This window comes from Poecile atricapillus, chromosome 12, assembly GCF_030490865.1.
Source record: "Poecile atricapillus isolate bPoeAtr1 chromosome 12, bPoeAtr1.hap1, whole genome shotgun sequence".
Classification (NCBI taxonomy): domain Eukaryota; kingdom Metazoa; phylum Chordata; class Aves; order Passeriformes; family Paridae; genus Poecile; species Poecile atricapillus.
The window spans coordinates 7817073-7837796 of NC_081260.1; the positions used below are offsets into that span (position 1 = coordinate 7817073).

Consider the following 20724-nt stretch of genomic DNA (forward strand, 5'->3'; position numbering starts at 1 on the left):
ACACAAACTCTTCAACTGCCTTTTGGCACAAGTGAAGCACTGCAAACCCCACTTGCACACCATGCCTTAAATGCCTGCAAAACCAAGTGATTTCTGGCATGAAGCAAACCCTTTCCTTCTCTGGCACTCTACATACACAGATGCTGTGCCACAGGCTTCAGGTGGCAGCTGCAGTGAGCCAGGTTTGGGAACCACCTCAAGGGACAGAGGAAGGGAAGTGCCACCCCTGGGCAGGGACACCTGTCTGTGGCAGAGGCAATGCCTAAGCAGGAACACTCAGTGAGGCAGGATTTCCCATGCAGCATAATCATTTTTCTCAGTGGAACTGTGGAGCAAGTTTGACTTACCAGGCACAGTGAGATGGAGACACCCAGAGCCCTGGCAAAGGGAAAGGAAATGCAGATCCAGTCCTCCTGGTGCAAAAGTGGTCTAGTTTTACAGAAGAGGTGGGTTCCTGGCTTTGGAGAAGGGATGTTAAGCAGCAGAAGTTCCTGAGATGGGTCTGGTGGAGTATTCCCTGGGATGGTACTCAGTGACTGAAGGAAGCAACTTCTGAGCGATGCATGTAATGAGTGATGAAAATATAATTGTCAGCTGACATGAGCATAATAATATATTTAGACAAAGAGCCAGCCAAACCAAGCCAGCCAATTTTATCAGGCCAAACCTCACCCTATTCTCTGTTACCACATGAAAGTATGTTCCTCTGCTTAGTTTTTAAATGTTCAGTGGTGCTTATTCTCTGCCAGATCCTATGGTTCTGATTTGCCATAGTGCTGCCTGCTCCATGGCACTTTTGTATTGAGTCTATTAATTTTATTCTGTAATGGAGTCACCAAGAAACTAAAAAATGTGTTCTGTTCTGAATATATGCTATGCTGCCAAAAGACGTTTTGGTGCCTCCTTCTCTGATATTCAAAACCCTCCTGGATGCAACCCTGTGCAAACCAGGGTGAACCTACTTTAGCAGAGGAGATGGACTCTATGATCTCCAAAGGTCCCTTTCTCCCCAGCCATTCCATGATTCTGTGATTTACTTTGCTCTAGTATCCTCTGCACTTCATCCTTTACATCAGATGAATTTAGGACTCAACTTGTCCTTTTGGAGAAGGATAAAGATAGGCTACTCAAGGCTGTCTACATTAGACTTCTCAAACTAGGACAGTTGTGTCCCATATTAAAGGATATTGATTAATTTTGATGGTGCCTGAAATATGTTCCTGCATTAGCAATGATCTACATATTTTGCAAACTTGTGGTGCTGTAGTAACACCTGGAAGTGTGTTCTTAAGAAAAGCCCTCCATTTGGTGTGGTGGTAACAGCAGGCACCAGTAGTGTGGTACATGTGAAGCAATGTAAGGAGTTGATGGGCACACACCAATGTCCTGACAGCACTGATGGCAACACTCTGCACAAGTGTATCTGCTGGTATGAGCCTTGGGAGCCTCTCCCTTCCCTCCTTAGTATGGATCTTCTAAAATCTCCAGAGATCTCTCTCTTTTACATGCAATTTTTCACACACTTACATACTTCCTTCAAACAAAACAATGAACCCTCTGAAGCTTTAGGTATCACCTTTCACTGAAAATTAACACCTGATAATTTTCACTGAAAATTCTACCTGATTAACTAATTGAAGAAGTTTCAAACTGCTGAAGTTAGACTGTTCCTTTCCCCAAAAAATGGTTAACACTAAAAGCTCTGCTTGATTTATTAACCATTGAACCAGAAACTAAGATCTAAAAGTTTGAGTACACTGTATGTCACAATACTTCTTATGAATGCACACTCAGATCTACTCCTTCATCCTCACTTTAACCAGATTATCTGTGATAATAAGTAGGATAAAAATTTCCTCCTTATTTAATAAAATAATACTGGAAAGGAAAACGTATTTTGCATGATCACTTCTCAGTCTGGAACACTTCTAGACTAAATATATTCATCTAAGATACATACTTCAGGTATCTGTTTTCAAGCTGCATTCTTCCTGCAAGCAGCACAGAAGATGCTGTTCTTTGCTATCACTGTGTGCAGCCTTGGTAGATCTAAGGAGAATTCTGCCTGAAGATTTCTGTTGTCTTTTTGTTCAATCAGAGGATATAGCTCTATTTACTCCCATTTCAAATTGCACATAAAATGTAGTCATACACCTGGCTGAAAACCTTGGTTATACCTTCCAAGCTAATCTTAAAATAAAGCTCAGGTCCTGAAGTCCCAAAAATAAAATCTGGTCCTCCAACATGCAGGGGAGCCTAAGCAACAGAGTTCCTTCACAGCACATAGTTATCTCTCCCAGAAGAGAATTGATATTCACAAATGCTTATTTCCCTTTAAAATTTTGCCCATTATCTGTTTTATGAGGACAGAGAAGCAAAGGTCCCTTTTATTACCATTCTGAGAGGATTTTAAAAAAAATGCGATTAAGTTCTCTCTCCACCCAACTTCATGAAAGAAGAGACACCTCACCATCTGGGAAGTGTAAGCAATACCATTTTTGTAGTAACTGCCTGGTTGTTCAGCCTTATTTTTACATATGTCAGACTTACGCAAATTTCGTCTTTACTGGGCCACAGTGCATATTATTCCAAAACACTCTCCAAGGCAACTCTTTTCAGCTTTAGAGGCCATGTTGAAATAAGCAACCATGATGAGGTTGAGTTCCACCCAGGCAGTTTTGTTCTGTGAAAAAATCTATATTTGTTTCTAGAATTTGCATCTGGGCTCTTGTTTGTTAGGTCAAGCAAAATGATAGAGAGACATTAAATCATAGGATCACAGAATCATGGAATAGTTTGGGTTGAAGAAGACTTTTAAAGGTCATGGGAAATACCCATGTACAAAAGAATGGTCTCTACCCTCTGATCCAGAAAAACAGCCCCAAAAAAAGCAAACAGACCATCTCTCATTCTTCTCATAATTAATTGATGGGCAGAAGCCAGTACACTAAGGCCTCTGGGTCTGGAAATCTGAACAATAAAAAGCAAGCTATTGTCATAGAGAGCAGAAGTTCTCCCAGCTCCCTCTCTTCCCCAACTAGTCAGTACAACCTTAGACTTATCTGGGCTGGGTCACAGCCAGCTTGCCCTCATTCAAGCCCTGATCCTGGCAATACAGGAGGTAAACTGGTCAACTGCTCCACCCAGCTCCAGCAGCCAAGACCTGAAATAGAAACGTGAAGCTGAATGCTGGCCATGCACAGGGAGATCTCCAGGCCTTCATGGAGGAAGGAGGAGATGTTCCTCAGAGATCATTTCACTGGTCCCTAGCCCCTGTGTGTTTTGTGTTTGTGCTTTGTGATAGCAAAGCCCCTGATGTTCATGTGGACAATGGGTTTTGCCTGTGACTAGCAGGAAATTACAAAATCCATTGGTTCGGTACCTCAGACTGTAAGTCGTTATTTTAGAGGAAACCTGTTGAAAAGTTGAGGCTTGCCCATATTCACCAGCAGCTGTAACTCTAACCTGTACTGAGTATGAAGATATAAAAAAAAAAAACCAAAAAACCCAAAGGTGTAGTCTCACAGTAACTAATCAGTGATGAAAGCTGCTTTTCAAAGAGGACTGATCTGACTTCTATGAAATGAAGAAATGCTCTCCTAGCTCTTAGGGGCTGTGATGAAACCCTGAGACATGTGATGAGAAGTGCAGGAGCTGCAAGAGACCATGTGCTGCATCTTCCCACCAGGAGGGCAGGAGCCGCAGGCCTGGATGAATCAGGACAGCTTTTGCTCCAGTCCAGGCAGGAGCAGTGAGTCCCAGGCATACACAGGCAGAAAATAAAAAGCTTGGGCTTTATCATGGCTGGGAAAAACTCCTTGTTGCCTCCTAATGTAAAGATCATGCTTTTAATCTCTCTCCTCCTTTGGTCCCATCACTGAGGCCCCTGAGCTCTCAGCACCATCACCAGATGCACTGAGGAGCTACTGCAGTGCCCATGTAGCACCCTATCTGAGAGAACCCAGAAACATGGGGTGGTGAGAAACAGAGACTGTACTTGCTGAGGGTTTATGAAGGGCACATGCAACAGCAACAGCCTGTTCCTTTCTCACTTTATAAATGAAAGTGTAATCTGGCCCCTAAAATGAAATACTGATTTTTAGTGAAAAAAATCATTTGGGCTTATCACTTTAAGTATTTCAACCTGTCTGCAGCTTTTTTTGTACTAGTTCTCTTAGCTCAACCATTCTTAAGAGGCTTCTTCAATCTGATAAGACTTTGTTCACAAGAAGCTACATGTTTATTTACTGAGAAGAAGACAGCTAGAAAGGTTTCTGAGCAGATACAAATACATAAACAGTTAGGCAGAGACTGAGAACTTCTTGTGTAACAGCATGACTGATGGACAGGTAAAATTTAGTCAGCCTCTTGCTTAGGGAGTTGGGATGGAGAGCACTTCTGAGGCATGGAAACCACACAGGCTGCTCCTGCCAGGGTTTATGGGTGCCTAAAAGTACTTCTCCTGTCATCTTTCCTCTTTAGTGCAAAGCTGGTCTGTCCAGGAAATACGAGTTGAAGAAAATACATGGAGTTGGTGGGCAGCCATTATGTAAAAGTGCTCAGCGTGGAGATGAAAAAAAACCCAACCCTTCAATTTGACCAAAAGCCTGAAGTCACTGTTAATTCTTTCCAAAATTTGGCACCCACGCAAGCAGGAAGAATTAAAGACATCAGTCAGGCAAAACTTTCTTGGCCATCAAGGCCACCATAATCAACCATCAATCATATCCAGGACATACATATGGTCCTGTTACTCATTCAGGGCTGCACATGAGCAGATGTGTTTCCTAAGATGCCAGTAAGGGATATGTTGGTTCCTTGCAGTATGCATTGGAGTCCCCATCTTAAGATGTTACAGTGTGTGCTGCAACAAGATCCCAGAGAGTGACCCGCGTCTCTGAGCCCAGAGCACACCATAGAAAATGCTGAAAATTTAAAACAAAGGAATAGGTTCTCATTTGGTACTCCGACAACTAGTTTATTGAACACAGCCTCAAATAGGTTCAGGGATGAGAACAAGACCTGGTCTGAGAGCTCTGGGTTCAATAGGTGGAAAAAGGAGTGGCTCTGAGGTTCAAGGTCCAATAGGGACAAGGGAAAGTGGTACAGTGGAGTGGCTAAAGACCAGGAGAACCAAGGGGATAACAGGGGTGGAACAATGTGCCAAACAGAGCCAATAGGGGTTAAGGGAAGGAAGAACATTCTAGGAAGGGTACATAAATGGCAAACAGGAGCTGAACAAGGGTGACACCAATTTCCACAAACCACTAGAACACCAGCCCAGAAGGCACCAGTATGTGGCTGCAAAAGACTATTGGGAACAAGGTTTTCCCCATCCTAATCTGGAAGGGTGTCTGCCCTGTCCTGTGCCACCCCCTCCAGAGTCGAGGCACCCCAGCAACAGGCCCCTGGGCCTCTATATTAAGAAACAATTAAAAGTAAATTTAAAAAAAAATAAAAATTGGAAAGTAAATTATTGTCTCCATTTGCAAATGGAAATTAATTTAATTATGAAACATAATTTCTATGCAGCACTGCCAAAAGGGCAAACAACTGAGAACTTAACTAAAAGGAGAAAATTGTCAGTCTTTCAGCACATAACCATTTTTATCTGAAGAGCAATAATTATGAAAATGGGCAGAAGCCTGTTTCACTGATGATAAGTATACAACATGTCAAACAATATTTGAAGATTCGTATTTAATTACTGTGACTACACAAATTAAACAGTGGAAAAAAGTTGTCAATATGTTTTTTAAAGTAGGGAAATAGATCCAAAGTCAAAAGCAACATCATTAACATTGGTAACTTAAATAGAGAGAGTTTCCCTCTAGGCTAAATCTTGTGATAAAGGAGAGATGACCCTTATTATGCAATTTTGAATGTCTGGCAAGGTTAAGAAGTAAATAGCAAGGTTAATCATCGTCTGGGTTGGTAATGGTTTTCTCAGTCACATATTTACTCCAGGCACATTCTTGGTGTTCCACGTTACTGATAATTCTTGAACAAAATTGTTTTCCTTTTTTTTTCCTCCAGACATTACTTTAAGGCAAATAATTTTAGAAAACTTCATGCTTCACTAGTGGACCATGCAGGCAGGCCTTCAGTGAGTTCTTAGGATGAAGTAAGTGCAACCTGGCCACCCAAACTGGTGGTGTTTGCTTGCCAGTGTCACTGGCTGTGCCTGTTGGGGAGCAGCATGAGGTTTGGCATGAGGAAGCCCATCTGCCAAAGGGCAGTGCAAGTTTGCAGGATGCTTGAAGCTGCAGGTTGACCAAGATGAACACAGCAAAGACAGTGTGTGCTTTATTTTAGAGTGCACAGCTCTGATCAGCAGCACCATGCACAGCTCCTCTATGTGAATGGGGAAAGATGTTTTCAGAAGCATCTTCTGGAAAAAAGTGCTACAGGGAATACAATACTTTCTCTGCAGTGGTCTGGCTGGCACAGGGCTCCTCCCTCCATGCCCAAACTGCCTAGAGTGTCCAGCAGTCATGCAGCTACCGCGGTGCACCCCAAACCAGGTCAAGAAGATCACTGTGGCATGTTGTTCCTGTCTGATGGGAAGTACAGATGCACTGGGCTCACTGAAGTTTTCCCCAGCAGCTGTTCTGCCCTGATGGTGCAGATTTTGGCTGGAGAATTCATTCCACCTTCTTGCAATGAGAGCCATGCTCCTGTTCCTGGCCCAAGTGATGTGGGTGCAAACACTAGTCCTGATCCTGCTGTTCTGTGGGGACTCATGAATTTTTTTTGCCTGAATTGCTCATCTGTAAAATAAACTGAGAAGTTTTTTGTAAAGATTACCTTTGCAAAGTGCTTTCAGATGTATTACTGGAAGGGGTATGTAAGAACCAAGTAATAAATAATATTATAATTATATAATATTACAAGGAAATATGCCACAGTAAACTACAGATTAACCACTGTGCCTGAAAAATACACATTGAATTGCTCTCAAAGATGCAGAATTTTGTAGGATGTATGAATGGGAGTGGTTGCTTTGGAAGATGCTCTTTATGAAGTGGATTATGTGCCACATTCTGCTGCAGTTGTCATGGCAAGTATTCATATTTCCCATGGCAACAGAACCATCAACTTTTTATGCAGTAAATAAGTGTAGCATATGTATGTAACATAAAAAGCTATATTTAGTGACCAGGGCACAAGTTAATTATCTCACCAACATCCTTAACTTTGGCCCTTGTATGGAGATTAAACATTCCACTGAAAAGCAAGTGTTTCCTTTGGCTTGTGACAGGTTTCCATTTCATAGTTTCATTATGATTCACCCACCAGTTGCTGTGCTAGTGACACTATCTGTGCTGGGTATGTGGTACTGTATGGTGTCTGAATTCACTGAAGGAGATGATGACAGGGCAGCAAACACACAGTGAGTGCTGCTTTTGTAGTGCGAGTGCTGTCTAATGCAGGTCACCCAAAGTGTTGCCACTGAAATGACTGAAGCTCTAGAAGAAACAATGAACTTTAAAAAAAAATAAAAATTGGAGTCTCTTCCTCATATTTTTCCTCAGCTGAAATGACTTATTCTGAAAACTAGCACAGCAACTGGTGGGTGAATGTATTAAATAGACAAGGGAAGGGTGAAAACTCAGGGAAACTAGATGTCACTATGACAGCAGTGATGGTCCAAAGAAGGACAGCCTTTTGCTTTATTGAAATGAAGTTTGTTGTAAGCTAGCATTTTCCTAAAAGTGGTTTCCAGTGCTCTGAGAACCCTCAGGCTCTATTCTGCAGAACTATATTGTTTGCATACTGTGCTGAAACTAAAAAAAACAGATCCACACCACAGACCTCACCAAGCTCATCTGGCTGCCTGCAAATGTGCTGGGAAGGTGCTGCTTGGCTTGCCAGGGAAGATGGGTGCTCTTCTGGAATTAGTGAGAGTGGGTTTCTTAATGAGGAGAGAACCAGAAACTGCTGCTAAGACAGTCAGGGCAGTGAAGGCTTGGAATCAGGATGAGAAGTGTGGCAGCACATGACTGCCCTCATGATCACCACAGTATCTGGGACAGTAAAGAGCTGAGTCCAAAAATGCAGTGCTTTTTTCATGGGTCTTACTTCTGCAAAATACTTCCTGAGTTTCATGAAAACATGCTCACTAGATAGCTCCACTCTTCAATCCCAATCTCTCTTTTACAAACCCTGAGCAAAACAGACCTCGATATTCCTATTTAGATAAGGAAATTCCAAATGTCTCGTATACTCATTTTCTATAGACACACAAAAATGCCATCACTTAGAGCTGCATAATGAACCTGATTTCTCCGAGTTAGTCAGAGGTTCATTTCCTCTTATTGGGGATGACTTTTTGCAACACTGCTTGTAGACAAAATCTGTCACATAATACTAGTTTCTAGTACTATAATCAATTCACTGATGGTGTTCAGCACCTCCCCTGTGCCCAGAAAAACCATGGGCTTTTCTGTGAGTAGAGAGTGCAGTAACATCCTACACAATTCTGAATATTTTTTGCACATTCCAGTATCATTTTGTGGTAAAACAGTAATAAAATCTCATAGACTTGCAATTTAACTTGCTTTTGTTTAGGTATGAGCAGAGTGGCACAGCCTTAGCAACACGTGAGGCTTTCAGTCCATCCTGCACTCAGGGCAAAGTGTCTGTTGAGTATCAGTCCACCTGTTTTATGCGTTCAGGAAATTATTTAGAAAGTTTCAGTGATTTAAAGAAAGGCAGAAGGAAAACAGTGGAAATTACCCAAGAACCCTGTTGACTTTGGTGCACCTGGGTTGAAGGACACACATTTTCTTTTCTGTGTATCCTAAAAGACATTAAGGGAGGTATTTGGAGAGCTCTGCCCTGGGGCTTTTGCTTCAGGTTTCCGTCCTTGCCAGTGTCTGGGCTGTGTTGTCAGTGGTCTCTCAAGACCATCAGGCTGCTTAGTTCTAAAGAACCACTGGTACAGCTTATGCCAAAAAAGCCACTGCTTGACATTTATAATCTGATTGTCAAGCTATGCCTGGCCTTTAGTGGTTGTTTGAGGTGAGTATGCATGGTATTAGGTGCATATACAAATATATTTGTATTGTTTTTTAGGTGTTTGCCAATCATAGTGTGGTAGAAGTGTCAACCCCACTGTCTTCTCCCCACAAATTCCCTGTCTGCTTTCTGCTACATCCCTATCCATCTTAAATAGTCTTGATTTTAATGTCTTCTTGTACAGAACTGGGAAAGGGACACACAAGTCACGTAGTCATGAAAAGGAAGATTTTGCTTCCCTTACAAAGTGAAATCAGCAGTAGCTTATCTCAGCACCCCGCTGTAGAAGTTCTGCAGAGGGAAGGTTTTCCCACCAGCAAGGCTGCGCAGGCGAAAAGTGGGGCCTCTGGAACTGCCTGCAAGTCACAGCCACCGTAATGCCACTTTCTGACCCAGTGACCCAGTTTTGGGAGGAGATTAGGATATAGCTGGAAGCCCTTGGTCATAGCCCAGTCCAGCAGAACAGAAGAGAATGACAGTAGATGTGAGAGAGATGGGGAGGTATGGATGGAGGCAGCTCCTGTACCAGCACAGCCTTCCCAGCAAGCGTGTCCTTTGTCACCCACATGTACATCCTGGGTATCTGGTCAGACCCTGGGTTGTAGTAGGAAGTCCAGGTGACAAGGGGAGCTTTCCATCTGGTACGTTTGGCCAGAAGGTCATTGGGTTTTGCCTTGGAGTCAGCAGTTGCTACTCTAATCCAGGATGTTGAAAAATGTAAGATGACGATGTTACCTTTGCATGTGCCCTAAGTAAAGGCCCGAGAGGAAAAGTGGAAACCTTCATTGCAAGGAATAGTTGAACTGCACAATTCCCAGCTGTGTATCAAGTGGGATCAAGTAACAGATCAAGTAATCAAGTAACGGACAAGTACCAGAATAAAGCTCAGCATAAGTATTAATAGGAAACATCCATGTTTATCAATGTGGATTTAATGTGCTAAGTAGTAACCACTATTATTTATTAGGTAGGATGCACTTGCAGATGATGGACAATAATTCTGCACTGACTTGTCTGTTCTTCCTCTGTGCTTCATCCAAGGGCAATACTGCAGCTGCTGCTGTTTCCTGGTGCTGCCTCTGCTCATTTGTCCTCTCTCTGCTGAATTCATGGGGATTTGTGCCTTTAACATAATTATTATTATTAAGTTTCTATTTTATGTCTCTGTTCAAGAGGCTCCTCGGTAGCTGATTATACTAGTCAGAGGTGACTTAACCCATATGCAGCAGTCTGAATTTTCCTTCAGCACAGTCTCCAGAAGATACCAACCAAACATCAAAGAAAATTAATTCATAGGTACATTATCCTGTGGGATCAAGCTAAAATGTGGTCAAAGAGCTTTAGCTTGTATGCTCTCATGTAAGGATATGGGCAGGAGAAGGCAGCCATGTTCTCGTTTGTGCAAGTTTCCCCCCTCCCTTCTTTGAGTTAGGCAGAGTAACAGGTCACAAGAATACTTAGAGAATATTATACTGCAGTTAAGACAGAACACTTTTCTCCTTTACTAAAATAGTAATTTTTTTGGAAGTACAATCAGCCACGTGAAAAGTATTCTTTGATCTTTTTCAGGACCAAAAATATGACTTGGGAACTTCTTAGCTTTTCAAATAAATGCATTCATTTATCTGGCCAAGGTATTACTCCAGAACAAGGCAATACAGAGCGTTAAATACACACCAAATTTGGGTACTACTGTTGCCTATATAAGAACCGTCTTAAACCATTTTCTACAAAATAAGGTCCTGGGTGATGAAAATGAAAATATTCCTGTTGGTTCTCAAAAGCTTAGGTAGACTTTTGTCCTAAATGGTGATTAACTCACTCATGTATGTTTATAATCCTTTTAAGCAGTTGCATAAATATTCCAAGAGGTCCTTGAAGATGCTGGGTAGGACAGTGAGTAGCTCATTTCAGCCCACAGGAATGCAAGATCTCATGCTAGGGGGGAAATCCTGTTCACACTGGAGTAAATGTGTTTTTTGTTCTGCCTTTAATGGCATTTCTGTTCCTTTTTCTGAACTTAACTGAGAATGGGATTTTACCCATCTCCTCACATGATTCTAGCTTAAGCCTAAATTCTAGCTTTGAGTCTTTTTAAATGGGGAAAACTAAGGTGAAACTAAATAAATCCAGAGAATAAATCCAACCTCAGATGGAGAAGGACTCTGGTAATTTTCCTGAAGCAGACGTGCTCTAAGCAAACAGTCTGTGCAGTGTCAGCAGTGCTCCAGGTGCTGGGGAAGCAGCTGTGTCACCTGACTGCACTGCTCTTACAGGTGGGCAGTGTTGTCCCTGGCCAAAGGGCCCTTCCTTCTCTCACAGCAAACACAGGGGATGTTTGGGATGAGAAGGTCATAATACCACAGAAGGAAAAATGCACTATTTCCAGGAACTTTCAGTGAAACTTCAGACTTCACAAAGATAAGGCTAGGTAAGGAATTTCAGGGACAGAGTTCACACAAGTAAATTCTCAGGCAGTCTATTTTTATGTTGCAAGTAAGTGGGCCTAAAATATTCCATAAACTTTCACTGTATTCTTTGCATTAAATCAAATAATTAGTTATTCATCTCTCACCTTTGATTTTGTTAAATAACCAATGCCCTAATTCAGAGGCAAGAATTTAACCCATAGAAAATTCTATCCTGGGAGAAGATCAAAGTCAGTCCCGTGGTGTTAAGCATACACCTACAGCACATGATCCTGAAAAAAAAATTACGTGCATGTTTCAGTCAGCCTATCCCTTCTTACTGCTTCCCATGCATTAACCTAATCTTCTGTTGGAGCATTTGTGGTGCCAGGATCAAGGACCTGTGGAGATACACTGGGAGAGCAGGGCTATGAAAACGTTGCAAGCAAACCGGTGAGAACCCCAGCAGTCTGTGATGGCAATGCCTCCTCATTCCTCTGCATCTACCAACACTACAGGAAGAGATTGAAAGTCTCTTGGGCTACATAAATACACACAATAAGAGCATACAGAAAAAGGTGAAATGGCCCTGCTTATCAGGTACAATTAAAATGAATAGAGGATGACTAATAAAGAGGCAGTTTAAAATCTTTACATGACACAGTGTCAAGGCAACAGTGTTGTGCAATAGCGCTGACACAATTAACACTGTGTCCCTGCCTTGGGCAGAGCCGGGAACGGGGCTCCCGCCGGCCTCGCCCGCACCCTCCCATGGCGAGGACTGGGTGGGCTTTGCCGCTCCAGCTCTCCGCTCTTGGATGCATCCCAGAGCCACCACAGAACCCGCGCAGAAACAGCCACTTCAGACCAAGGCAAGAGTGCTTTTTCCTCTTTGTCATCTCTGTTCCTCTCTTTCCTTTTCGTTTGCATGATCCCAAGCTTCACGGTTACTACTGTGGGAAAAGGGAAAAACATCACGTTGAATTTTGTGGGCACACTTTAAAGGGAAATTAGGCTGAGGTGCCTGATTCTGAACCAGGGCTGGTTGGTGACTTAGCACTAAGCAATGCAAGCATTTCCTGTGTTGGAATTTTTGCAGTGGGTAATTTAAAAGCTAGCTTGGAAAACCCTTTGCTGAGGATGATAGACGGTGAATGGGAGTGTGATCTTCCAAAATACAGCCCAAGGTATCCTTCTAGTTCTGTATTTAATTATGTTGCTCCTTAGTGGTGCCTGTCAGGCTACAGGATCTCCCAGTCCACTGGGTGAATGCAGCAGGGGCAGGCTGGATTTTAGATATATATCTATAATGTGTATATGTTTAATGTGTATATACATGTGTGTACATATTTATATATATACATAGATACTATATATACACACTTCTATTCACACACAAGAGCATATATAAAAACATACACAAGACTATATATAAGAACAACAAAGATAATTTTTTTTCTTTGATGTTCATGTTTTCTGGCCAAAACCAGCTCTCTCTTGGTTTTATTGCTGCTGTCATGTCTTTGCAATGCAGCACTGTCAAAAACTAATAATATAAACAAAGTTGAGGCTATGCAAAACATCACTGACCACAGCCAAAGCTGCCCAATGCCACAACTTGCTGAACAATGTGTGAATTCTGAAGTGGCAGAAATGTCTATTTCCCTATTCTTTCTTAACTTTTAGAAAGATCTTGGCAGAAAGTGTGTTAAACTCCTTCACCATTGCTGCAAGAGGATTGGCCCCTGTATTTCTCCAGTCTGCTAGCTCTACCTGCCAGGGGCTGCAGGAATGTTGACTGGAACACTTCAAATAAAACATGATTTCTGGTCAGCAAGTAGTTTTTTAATGAGGCAAAGTGGTATTTCTGAACAGTTTGCTTTATTAGAAGGCAGTGTTGATGCTGTTTCATGTGCCTGTCAAGTTTGTGGGAAGGGGGGGGTGGCCATGGAAGGGTCCCAGCATTGCCAGCACCCCTGGCCAGCTCCTAGCACAACTCAGGGCAATGGCTGTGGCACTTGTACCTTGAGGGGAAACCTACCTTCCGGGCCACATCCTGCCTACCTATGCTTCCACCCATCCATCTGTGGGTGTTTAATCTTAAAGTGCATCAGTCACAGAGTTCGATGTTCTCATCATTCCTCATCTACTTCCTCAAATGTGTATCTGCATGCCAATGTAGGGAGGCAGTGACATCCCAGTGGTGATGATCACTGCTGTGACAGGGCTGCACTTCAGGCTGCAGAGACACACCTTAACCCAAGTAAAAGTGGAGAGAAACGCTGCATTTGATATCTGTTCATATCTCGCCTGAAAGTGAGCAAGAAGGATTTTTACCACGTGAATGAGGGGAGGGTTGCTGTGTTTCGCAAGACGAGGCCACATGCCTCAAAAACCCACTCTAAGGGAGAAAAAGAGATTTGCCACTTGTGGTAGGCAGCACGACCAAGCTATTTTCTTTGCCTCCAATAGGAAAGTAAATATTAAATATTAACTGCATGCAAATGTGCCCTTTTACTTGTCCTCATCAATAACAGCTGCTGTTCCTCAGGGTTATTGCTGTAACAACGTCACTTCCGTTTCTTCACTGGCATCAGGTTCACATTAAAAACCTCATAGCAAAGTCTTTTGTCCACTGTCCCATTTGTGCTTCTGCTTTTGTCCCCCATGCTGTGCTTTGGGGCACTGGCATATGTGGAGATGTGGCCATGCAGGCTGCCTGTATGCCTGCCCCTTTCCTCCAGCAGAACAAGGGCTGGGAGAGGAACAGAAATTTTGGCTGAACAAAGAAAGCCAGTGGTAAGGATGCCAACTGTGGCAAAGACCTACTAGGCAGCAGTATGTTCCCAGACAGAGCAGATCTTCCAGCATTGCATAGGTTAAGGAGCAGCTTTCCAAGAGGAGCTGGAGAGGGGAAAAAAGCACCCCAAAAATTAACTTGTTTGTAAGGGAGTGAACTCAGTTTTGGAAGCTGCTTAGAGCAGCCTGGGTCCAGTCAGGGACCCAGCAATGTTCTCCCGAGGCGTCCCAGCTGTGCCGTCAACCAGTGATTTCCCACTGCAGCGCTGGTCCCCATCTGGTAGTGCCTTGAGAAGAGAGATTTCAGAACAGTCTTAATGCCTCAGCTTTGGTACCTACTGTTTCCAGATACAAGAGGAACATAAACCAGACTCTGGTGATGGGCAGGACCACATGGCACGACTGTGCAGCGGCCCCCGCCCTACTGTCCGGCGGCACCGTGGCAACGCCGGTGGGACCCGCTGCTCCTACCGCTGCCGGCTGCGGCTGCGCGCCCGCAGCAACGCACGGCTGTAGTCGCGGGCAGGGGAAAGGAGCTGCCCGCTGTCTTTGGAAAGGACGGTAAATAGTTACAGTGGAGAAAGGGAATTTAAAGAATAAACAAAAAAAAAAACCTATGAGGAAGGAAGCGGCAAATGTTAAATGGGTGACTCACGGTACGGGATGACTAATCCCGTCAGGGCACAGCTCATGCTGCGGAGGGAACCGGTGCCGCGAGCCTGGCGGGAAGCGTAGAACGGCTGCGGGGTCCGTCGGTGCAGCCGGGGCCCGGCCTTGCTCCGCCGAGCTCGGCGAGAGCCGCGCACGGAAGGAGGACGGGCCGGTCCCGGTAGGACTCCTCGGCCGGGGCCACCTCGCGGCCGGTACCCGCGGATCGGCGGCAGTGACCTACTTTTCCCCAGTTCCTCCTGGCATACGACACCGCCGCTGCCCGCGCCACCTGCCCGACCCTGTCCGGGCCCCGCGCCCGCGGAGGTGGGCTGCTCCCCGCGCGTACCTCCCGTAAGCTCCGCTCCGCGCTCTGCCCACGGGCGCCGGCGGCGAGCGCCGGCGGCGGCGCGGCGGGAAAGCAGCGCGCCTGTGCAGTGCCGGGGGGCCGGGCCCAGCCTGCCGCGTTACACAACCGGTCGCCGCCACAGTCGAGTTTCACAGGTCCCGCCGCGGATGCCCGCAGCCTGCGCCCCCCGTGCGCCCACCCCCACGTAGCGCATTTTTCAGCACTGCCCCCTGCCCTGCCCGCGCTCATGCCATGTCACCGCCGGGCAGCGGGACCCCGCGGCGAGCGGTAACCCCTGTTGCTGGGGGAGCACCGTGCCGGGACTGGGCATGGCACTGAGAGCGGCTCCAGGACGCTCATCTTCCTAGACGGTACGTACGGCCCCGGGGGACGCGAACCCTACTGGGGTGAGGCGTGCAGGAGGGAGGGTCCTCGCAGCCCTCAGGGAGCGGCGGCAGCCCTGGAAAACCCCCGGGTTACCACTGCAGGGCCGGTACGCGGCACTCGCCGCTCCGCCCTACCTCCGTCGGACACTGCCAGTACGGTCGCAGGTAAGTTATGAAAAGGAAAACGGACAGCCGCAAGTCCTCTGATTTTTTCCTTAAAAAATCCGTATCGGTCAAGACAGGGCAGGGGACGGACCGCAGGGTGTCCGGGGCCGACACTGTAGAGGGCAGGCGGGAAGGGGACGCCGGGATCGGGATGCAGGAGCGCGGTGAATCCCGAGGCCGGGCACCGACATCCCCGTCCCTCAGCACCCACGGACCTCGGCGCATGGAGCCGCTCGGCAGTAGCCACGGGCTACTGAGCGCAGCTGAGATTTGAGATTGAGAGAAACAGACTTTCAGGAGACTGAAACGGGTCTGATCGCAGGCTTCTCGTTCTGTCTTGAAGTTCGTCATTCAAGGAATGTGTTTGGCTGAAAACAGTGTGGAGAAAAATCTCCTAAATGAGTCTTACACCTAAAAACAGCATCTAAAATCCAGGTTGAAAAGTCATTCTTCCCACCAGGATTGTTGCGTCATTTGATTTTACAGAACGTTTACAGTATAAGTGGGGAATTAAGAATTAAGAATGTTCCAGACATGGATTTGTGAATGATAACTCCACGCCTTGGTCCTTAGCGGCTGAAATTGTGAAGTGATTGCTCTGGGTAGCTCGCACTGGAAGCACAGGTCGGAGCTGAGCCCTGTGTGATTCATCAGTGAGGTGTCACACGCGGTTTGGAGAGCTGTAGTCCTCTGTGAAGTGTCCCCGAAGGCAGGAGGCTCCTGAGCCATCGCGGAGCAGGTCCCTGCTCGGTGGATTTTGGGGAAGTCCAGTACATCAGTCCCTTTTTGGGGAGCAGAACTGGCACCCAAGTGCCAACTACCCCTGATCCCTGAATGAAGTTGTCTCCTAGAGCAGTGGAGTGGCCCCGGAAATAATGTCCCTGAAATCAAAGGTGTTAAAATGCCCTATGCTTTACCTGCCTGGGGAGGGTAGGGTTGTTTATTAGCTGAAGTTTATTTTGTTGTGTGCAGTGAAAGCTGTGGTGCTGATTTCACTAGAGAGATGAGATGTTCCGGTATATACATGAGAAAATCTTAGGAGTCACTTCCTTCATTTTTGAACAGAGTGCCGGTGCTCCCCTGTCCTTATTTTTCTGGATCACTGCCGGCTAATCCCTAGCTCTGGAAATGTGAATTTGGCTTAAAGAGACAGCTGGATCTTCATGTGTTTGATATGTAGTCCTTATAGTCCTCACAGATTTAACAGATGTTGTTTGAAGCAGCAGACACTTTCAAGAGTATGCAGTGTGAAGCCCTGGTACTGAATGTCTGACAATATGGTGTTTTGGTTGGGAATTTGTGTAATTTTTATAAACTTCCTAGGTTGCAGTCCCTCAGCATAGTTATACAGACAGAAAAATGCATTTGGATTTTGGGTTTTTTAGAAACTGTATTTTAAAAAAAAAGAGATCATTCTCCTGTAACGTGCTAATCGGAGTAAGTCAGTGTGTCAGGGCTGCACCAGGGAGGACCAGAACAACAGCACTTGGAGCTCTGCGGCTGACAGAGCCCTGACAAATGCAGCAGGCACTAATGAAGACAGGACGCTCCAGAGAAAGCCAGAAGTTGAAATTTGTGTGGAAGGGAGGCATTCATATCTCTTGGGCTAAACATGTGTAAACAATCTTTAGAATTTTTCTGGAAGAGGTAATAGGAAGAATGAAAATGGATTTAGGAGTGGTTGCTTGCTGCTCACTTATCCTGATCATTCCAAGCTATGGATTACAGTTATTTGATTAGAGGAAAAAGTAAAATTGGTTTGAAATGCTTCTATAAACTGCAAACTTAAGTAAGATACGTGATGGCTCCTGGGTTTTAGCCACTGAGACTATATATATATATTAAATTATCTTTCTGGTTTAAGACATACATCAACTACACAAAAACAGCTCAAAGATTAAAATTAGCAAATTAGTAGTTCATAATTAAAGTCTCATGATGGAGGAAGTGGCATTATATTGTGGAGATACAAGTTGGATATCAAATCCAACTTCTGCTCATTAGTAGTATCAAAATATTGGTAGGATGTCTTTATAGTTTGGAGCCAGGGCTTGTCTATGTGCAGAAGTTGCTTTGTTTTGTCCTAAATTACTCAGCCTCCCAAGATTTACATGTAACAGTTAAAGGTTTTAATGCCAACATAGATCACTCTTTCTAGACTGGAGAAATAAGGTGTGTGCCTATATCAGAACAACTGTGTTAGGGCTTGTACTGGAACAGTTACAGATCCTAGTGAAATAATATGGCTTTAAGCAGAGCAATAAAACTTCAAAATACCAAAATAGTATGAACGAGTATTTTCTGGTATTATTGAAATGATAGAACTCTCTATCACTTCAGTTACAAATCTCTGTCAGGGAAGTCAGGCAGGTACCACAACTGTATTTATTTGTTAGGACCTGGATGACATCCTTCTTTTGAGTCCTGGCTCAGCTGGGGCCCTGCTCTGCTCAATGGACTCTTGCAGTAGCAGCTCTGTGCCCACCAGCATGGCCCTGGTGATGGGCTTACCTGGCTGTAGCTCCACCAGCTCTGTCCCATCCTCAGCCCAGGCTGAGGCCATTCCATTCTTTTTGCCTTGTTTCACTGCTACTTTGGTGTGGCCAAAAGTGTATGGCCTATATGCCCCGTGGCCCATAAACTGAAGGAGCAATGTCCCTATAAAGAAGTCCTGCAAGACCCTATTTATTGTTACTCCCATCTCACTTAAGCCCAGATTTAAGGGAGGCTGAAGTGGCCACAGTAAGAGCTCTGTGCACAGCTGAGCTTGCTGGCTGCACATTTTCCCAGCCTTAGAATCACCAGATTCAGTCAAACCACAAAGGTGTGTACAATTAATGAGAGACTTTTACCTACTTCATATTCCTTTATTGTATTTGGCCTTGTCTACATGGGGAAATTACACCAATTCAGTTTAAGTCTTTTTTTAAAGTGATTTGATTAATCTGATGTGATCTTGTCTAATGACATCATTTTGGTTCAAATGAGCTTATTTGGGTTCAACTAAAACCTGCACTATGTCAATTTGCACAGAACTGAAATTAGACATGCCTAAACTGGAAGGGGAACTGATGTCTCTAAATAATGACACAACTTTCTCATGAAAACAAAACCTTCTGTAGAATATGGGACAGAGTGTAATTACTCAGAAATTTGCAGGCAAGTAAAAGCTATTCATAGCAAAAGATGCAAAAAAACCCAGGGAAAACAGCAAAACTTAAATATCTTTGTGAGACAAATGAAGAGGTGCCAATAATCCCAGTCCTAGAATACTGAAAGAAGTGGCACCAGGCTTGCATAGATTGCAGCAAGGTTTTCCCATGGCTCTTCAGATGCAAAAAAGGACAAGAATTTGTGTCTATTACAGGGAGTCCCTAGCAAGTCAGAAAATAAAAAAACAATGGAGGAAATGTTAGGCCAGCTGGTTTGAGCACAACAGTACTCAGCATCTCATGACGTGTTTTGTAGGAAAGAATAATTAGACATGGAAATAATGAGGAAGCAGGCTAAATTACAACAAGATTTTATCAAAGATGGATTGTGCTAGAGAAATCTAACATCTTTTTCCTATAACAGATTATTTAGGTGGGGTAGGGTAGGAATGTCATTTATCTAAAGCCAAGCATTTGATACATTGCCCCACAGGATGTTATGGCTTAAAATGAAGATGGTGGTTCAAGACAAGAATTGAAATGTGGAAAAGAACCTGGCCAAAGAAAAGATACAACCATTGTATGCAAATAAAGTTGTCTGATTGGAAAGAGGTATTCAGAGAAAGTAATCAGGATGGAGGGAGATTGATAGTGTTGCTCCCTTGGGACCAGGTTTGGACCTGTTGAATGGATCTGCTCTGACCTGTGTGCAGGGTCTGGGTGTGTGCCCAGGAGCTGTGTGAGATGACAAAAACTTGGGAGGTATTGTCAGTAGAGAGGAGGATAAGATTATCACATGAAAGGAATTTAGATGACTGTGTTGATTGGGAATGATAGACATAAAGTGGCATTTAATAGTTCTGAGTGCAAAGTCAAGTAAAGTTGTAAGCATGGAGACCAGTAACAAGAATTTCCAGTGTGAAATAGGAGCTTATCAGTTGTCCATGACAGAAGGGAGAGATGTGAATGCACTGGCTGCTCAGAAGAAATGTGGGAGCAAGCACTGAGATACAGCTGGGAAGGGGACCACTGACATCCCTGGATACCAAAGGAAAATAATATGACAAATTCAGGGAAATGTGATATGACCATTGTTCAAATCATCATACAAGATACAAAATACAAAAGCTCCACATTGCTTTTGGAGTGGTTTACTGACGTTTTGCTTAATTCTGGACATTCCCATTAAGAAAATGTTAAATTACAGCAGTAGGAGGGCTAGAGATACGGTTACACAAACAGACCATCTGTTGTACAAAGTGATGTTAAAGAGCATCAGTTATTTAGCTCAGGCCAGGTGAACCAATGAAGGAACAGGCTATATTGGGGTATTTTACACACACTTGACACTATATAGCAAGAGGGCAGGAAAAAAATAAGCTAAAAGATAGCATCTGCACTAGGTCAAATTTTATAAATTGGCCCTGAATAAATTTGTATGGGGAATTAGAAGAAAGTTTGTAGCTGCCCAAGGACTGAAGTTGCATAAGAGTCTTTCAATTAGGGTAGTTTTGAGATAGATCTTGATAATCTTATGAAAGAGATTATACAATTAAATTAGAGAGTTCCTGGAGATAGGAAATTACATTTGCAGAATTAGTTCTTTGGTCTGCAGTGTAGTCATATTTTTAACATATGCTTGAAAAGAGAATAGATCCTGTTTGCTTACACACAAATACTATTATTAATTAAATTTTAGTTATTAATTAAATTTAGTTATTTATTAAATTAAAGTTATTTAAACCCCATGTATCAAGTCTTCTGCTGTTTACTTGGGAGATGAGGCAAGAAATAAT

At 44.0% G+C, this 20724-nt stretch overlaps 2 protein-coding genes across 9 annotated transcripts in view; one reads left to right on the plus strand and one right to left on the minus strand.

The window, feature by feature from the left end:
• Positions 1–4808: 4808 nt before the first annotated feature.
• Positions 4809–16127, minus strand: LOC131583708 (uncharacterized). The gene is made up of 3 exons (XM_058848118.1): positions 15706–16127; positions 14884–15335; positions 4809–12382 (listed from the first exon to the last, which is right to left on the minus strand). Exons 1-3 carry the CDS (start codon positions 16125–16127, stop codon positions 12132–12134), a joined length of 1125 nt encoding a protein of 374 aa, XP_058704101.1. The 3' UTR covers positions 4809–12131.
• PASD1 (PAS domain containing repressor 1) overlaps positions 15327–20724 on the plus strand; it is a 57893-nt gene continuing 52495 nt past the window's right edge. For 7 of the 8 annotated variants that reach the window (XR_009278557.1, XM_058848044.1, XM_058848049.1 and 4 more), the window contains exon 1: positions 15327–15776. The gene's annotated coding sequence lies outside the window, so the exon portion shown is untranslated. The remainder of the gene's footprint in view (positions 15777–20724) is intronic. The other variant, XM_058848045.1, reaches the window with a different exon arrangement.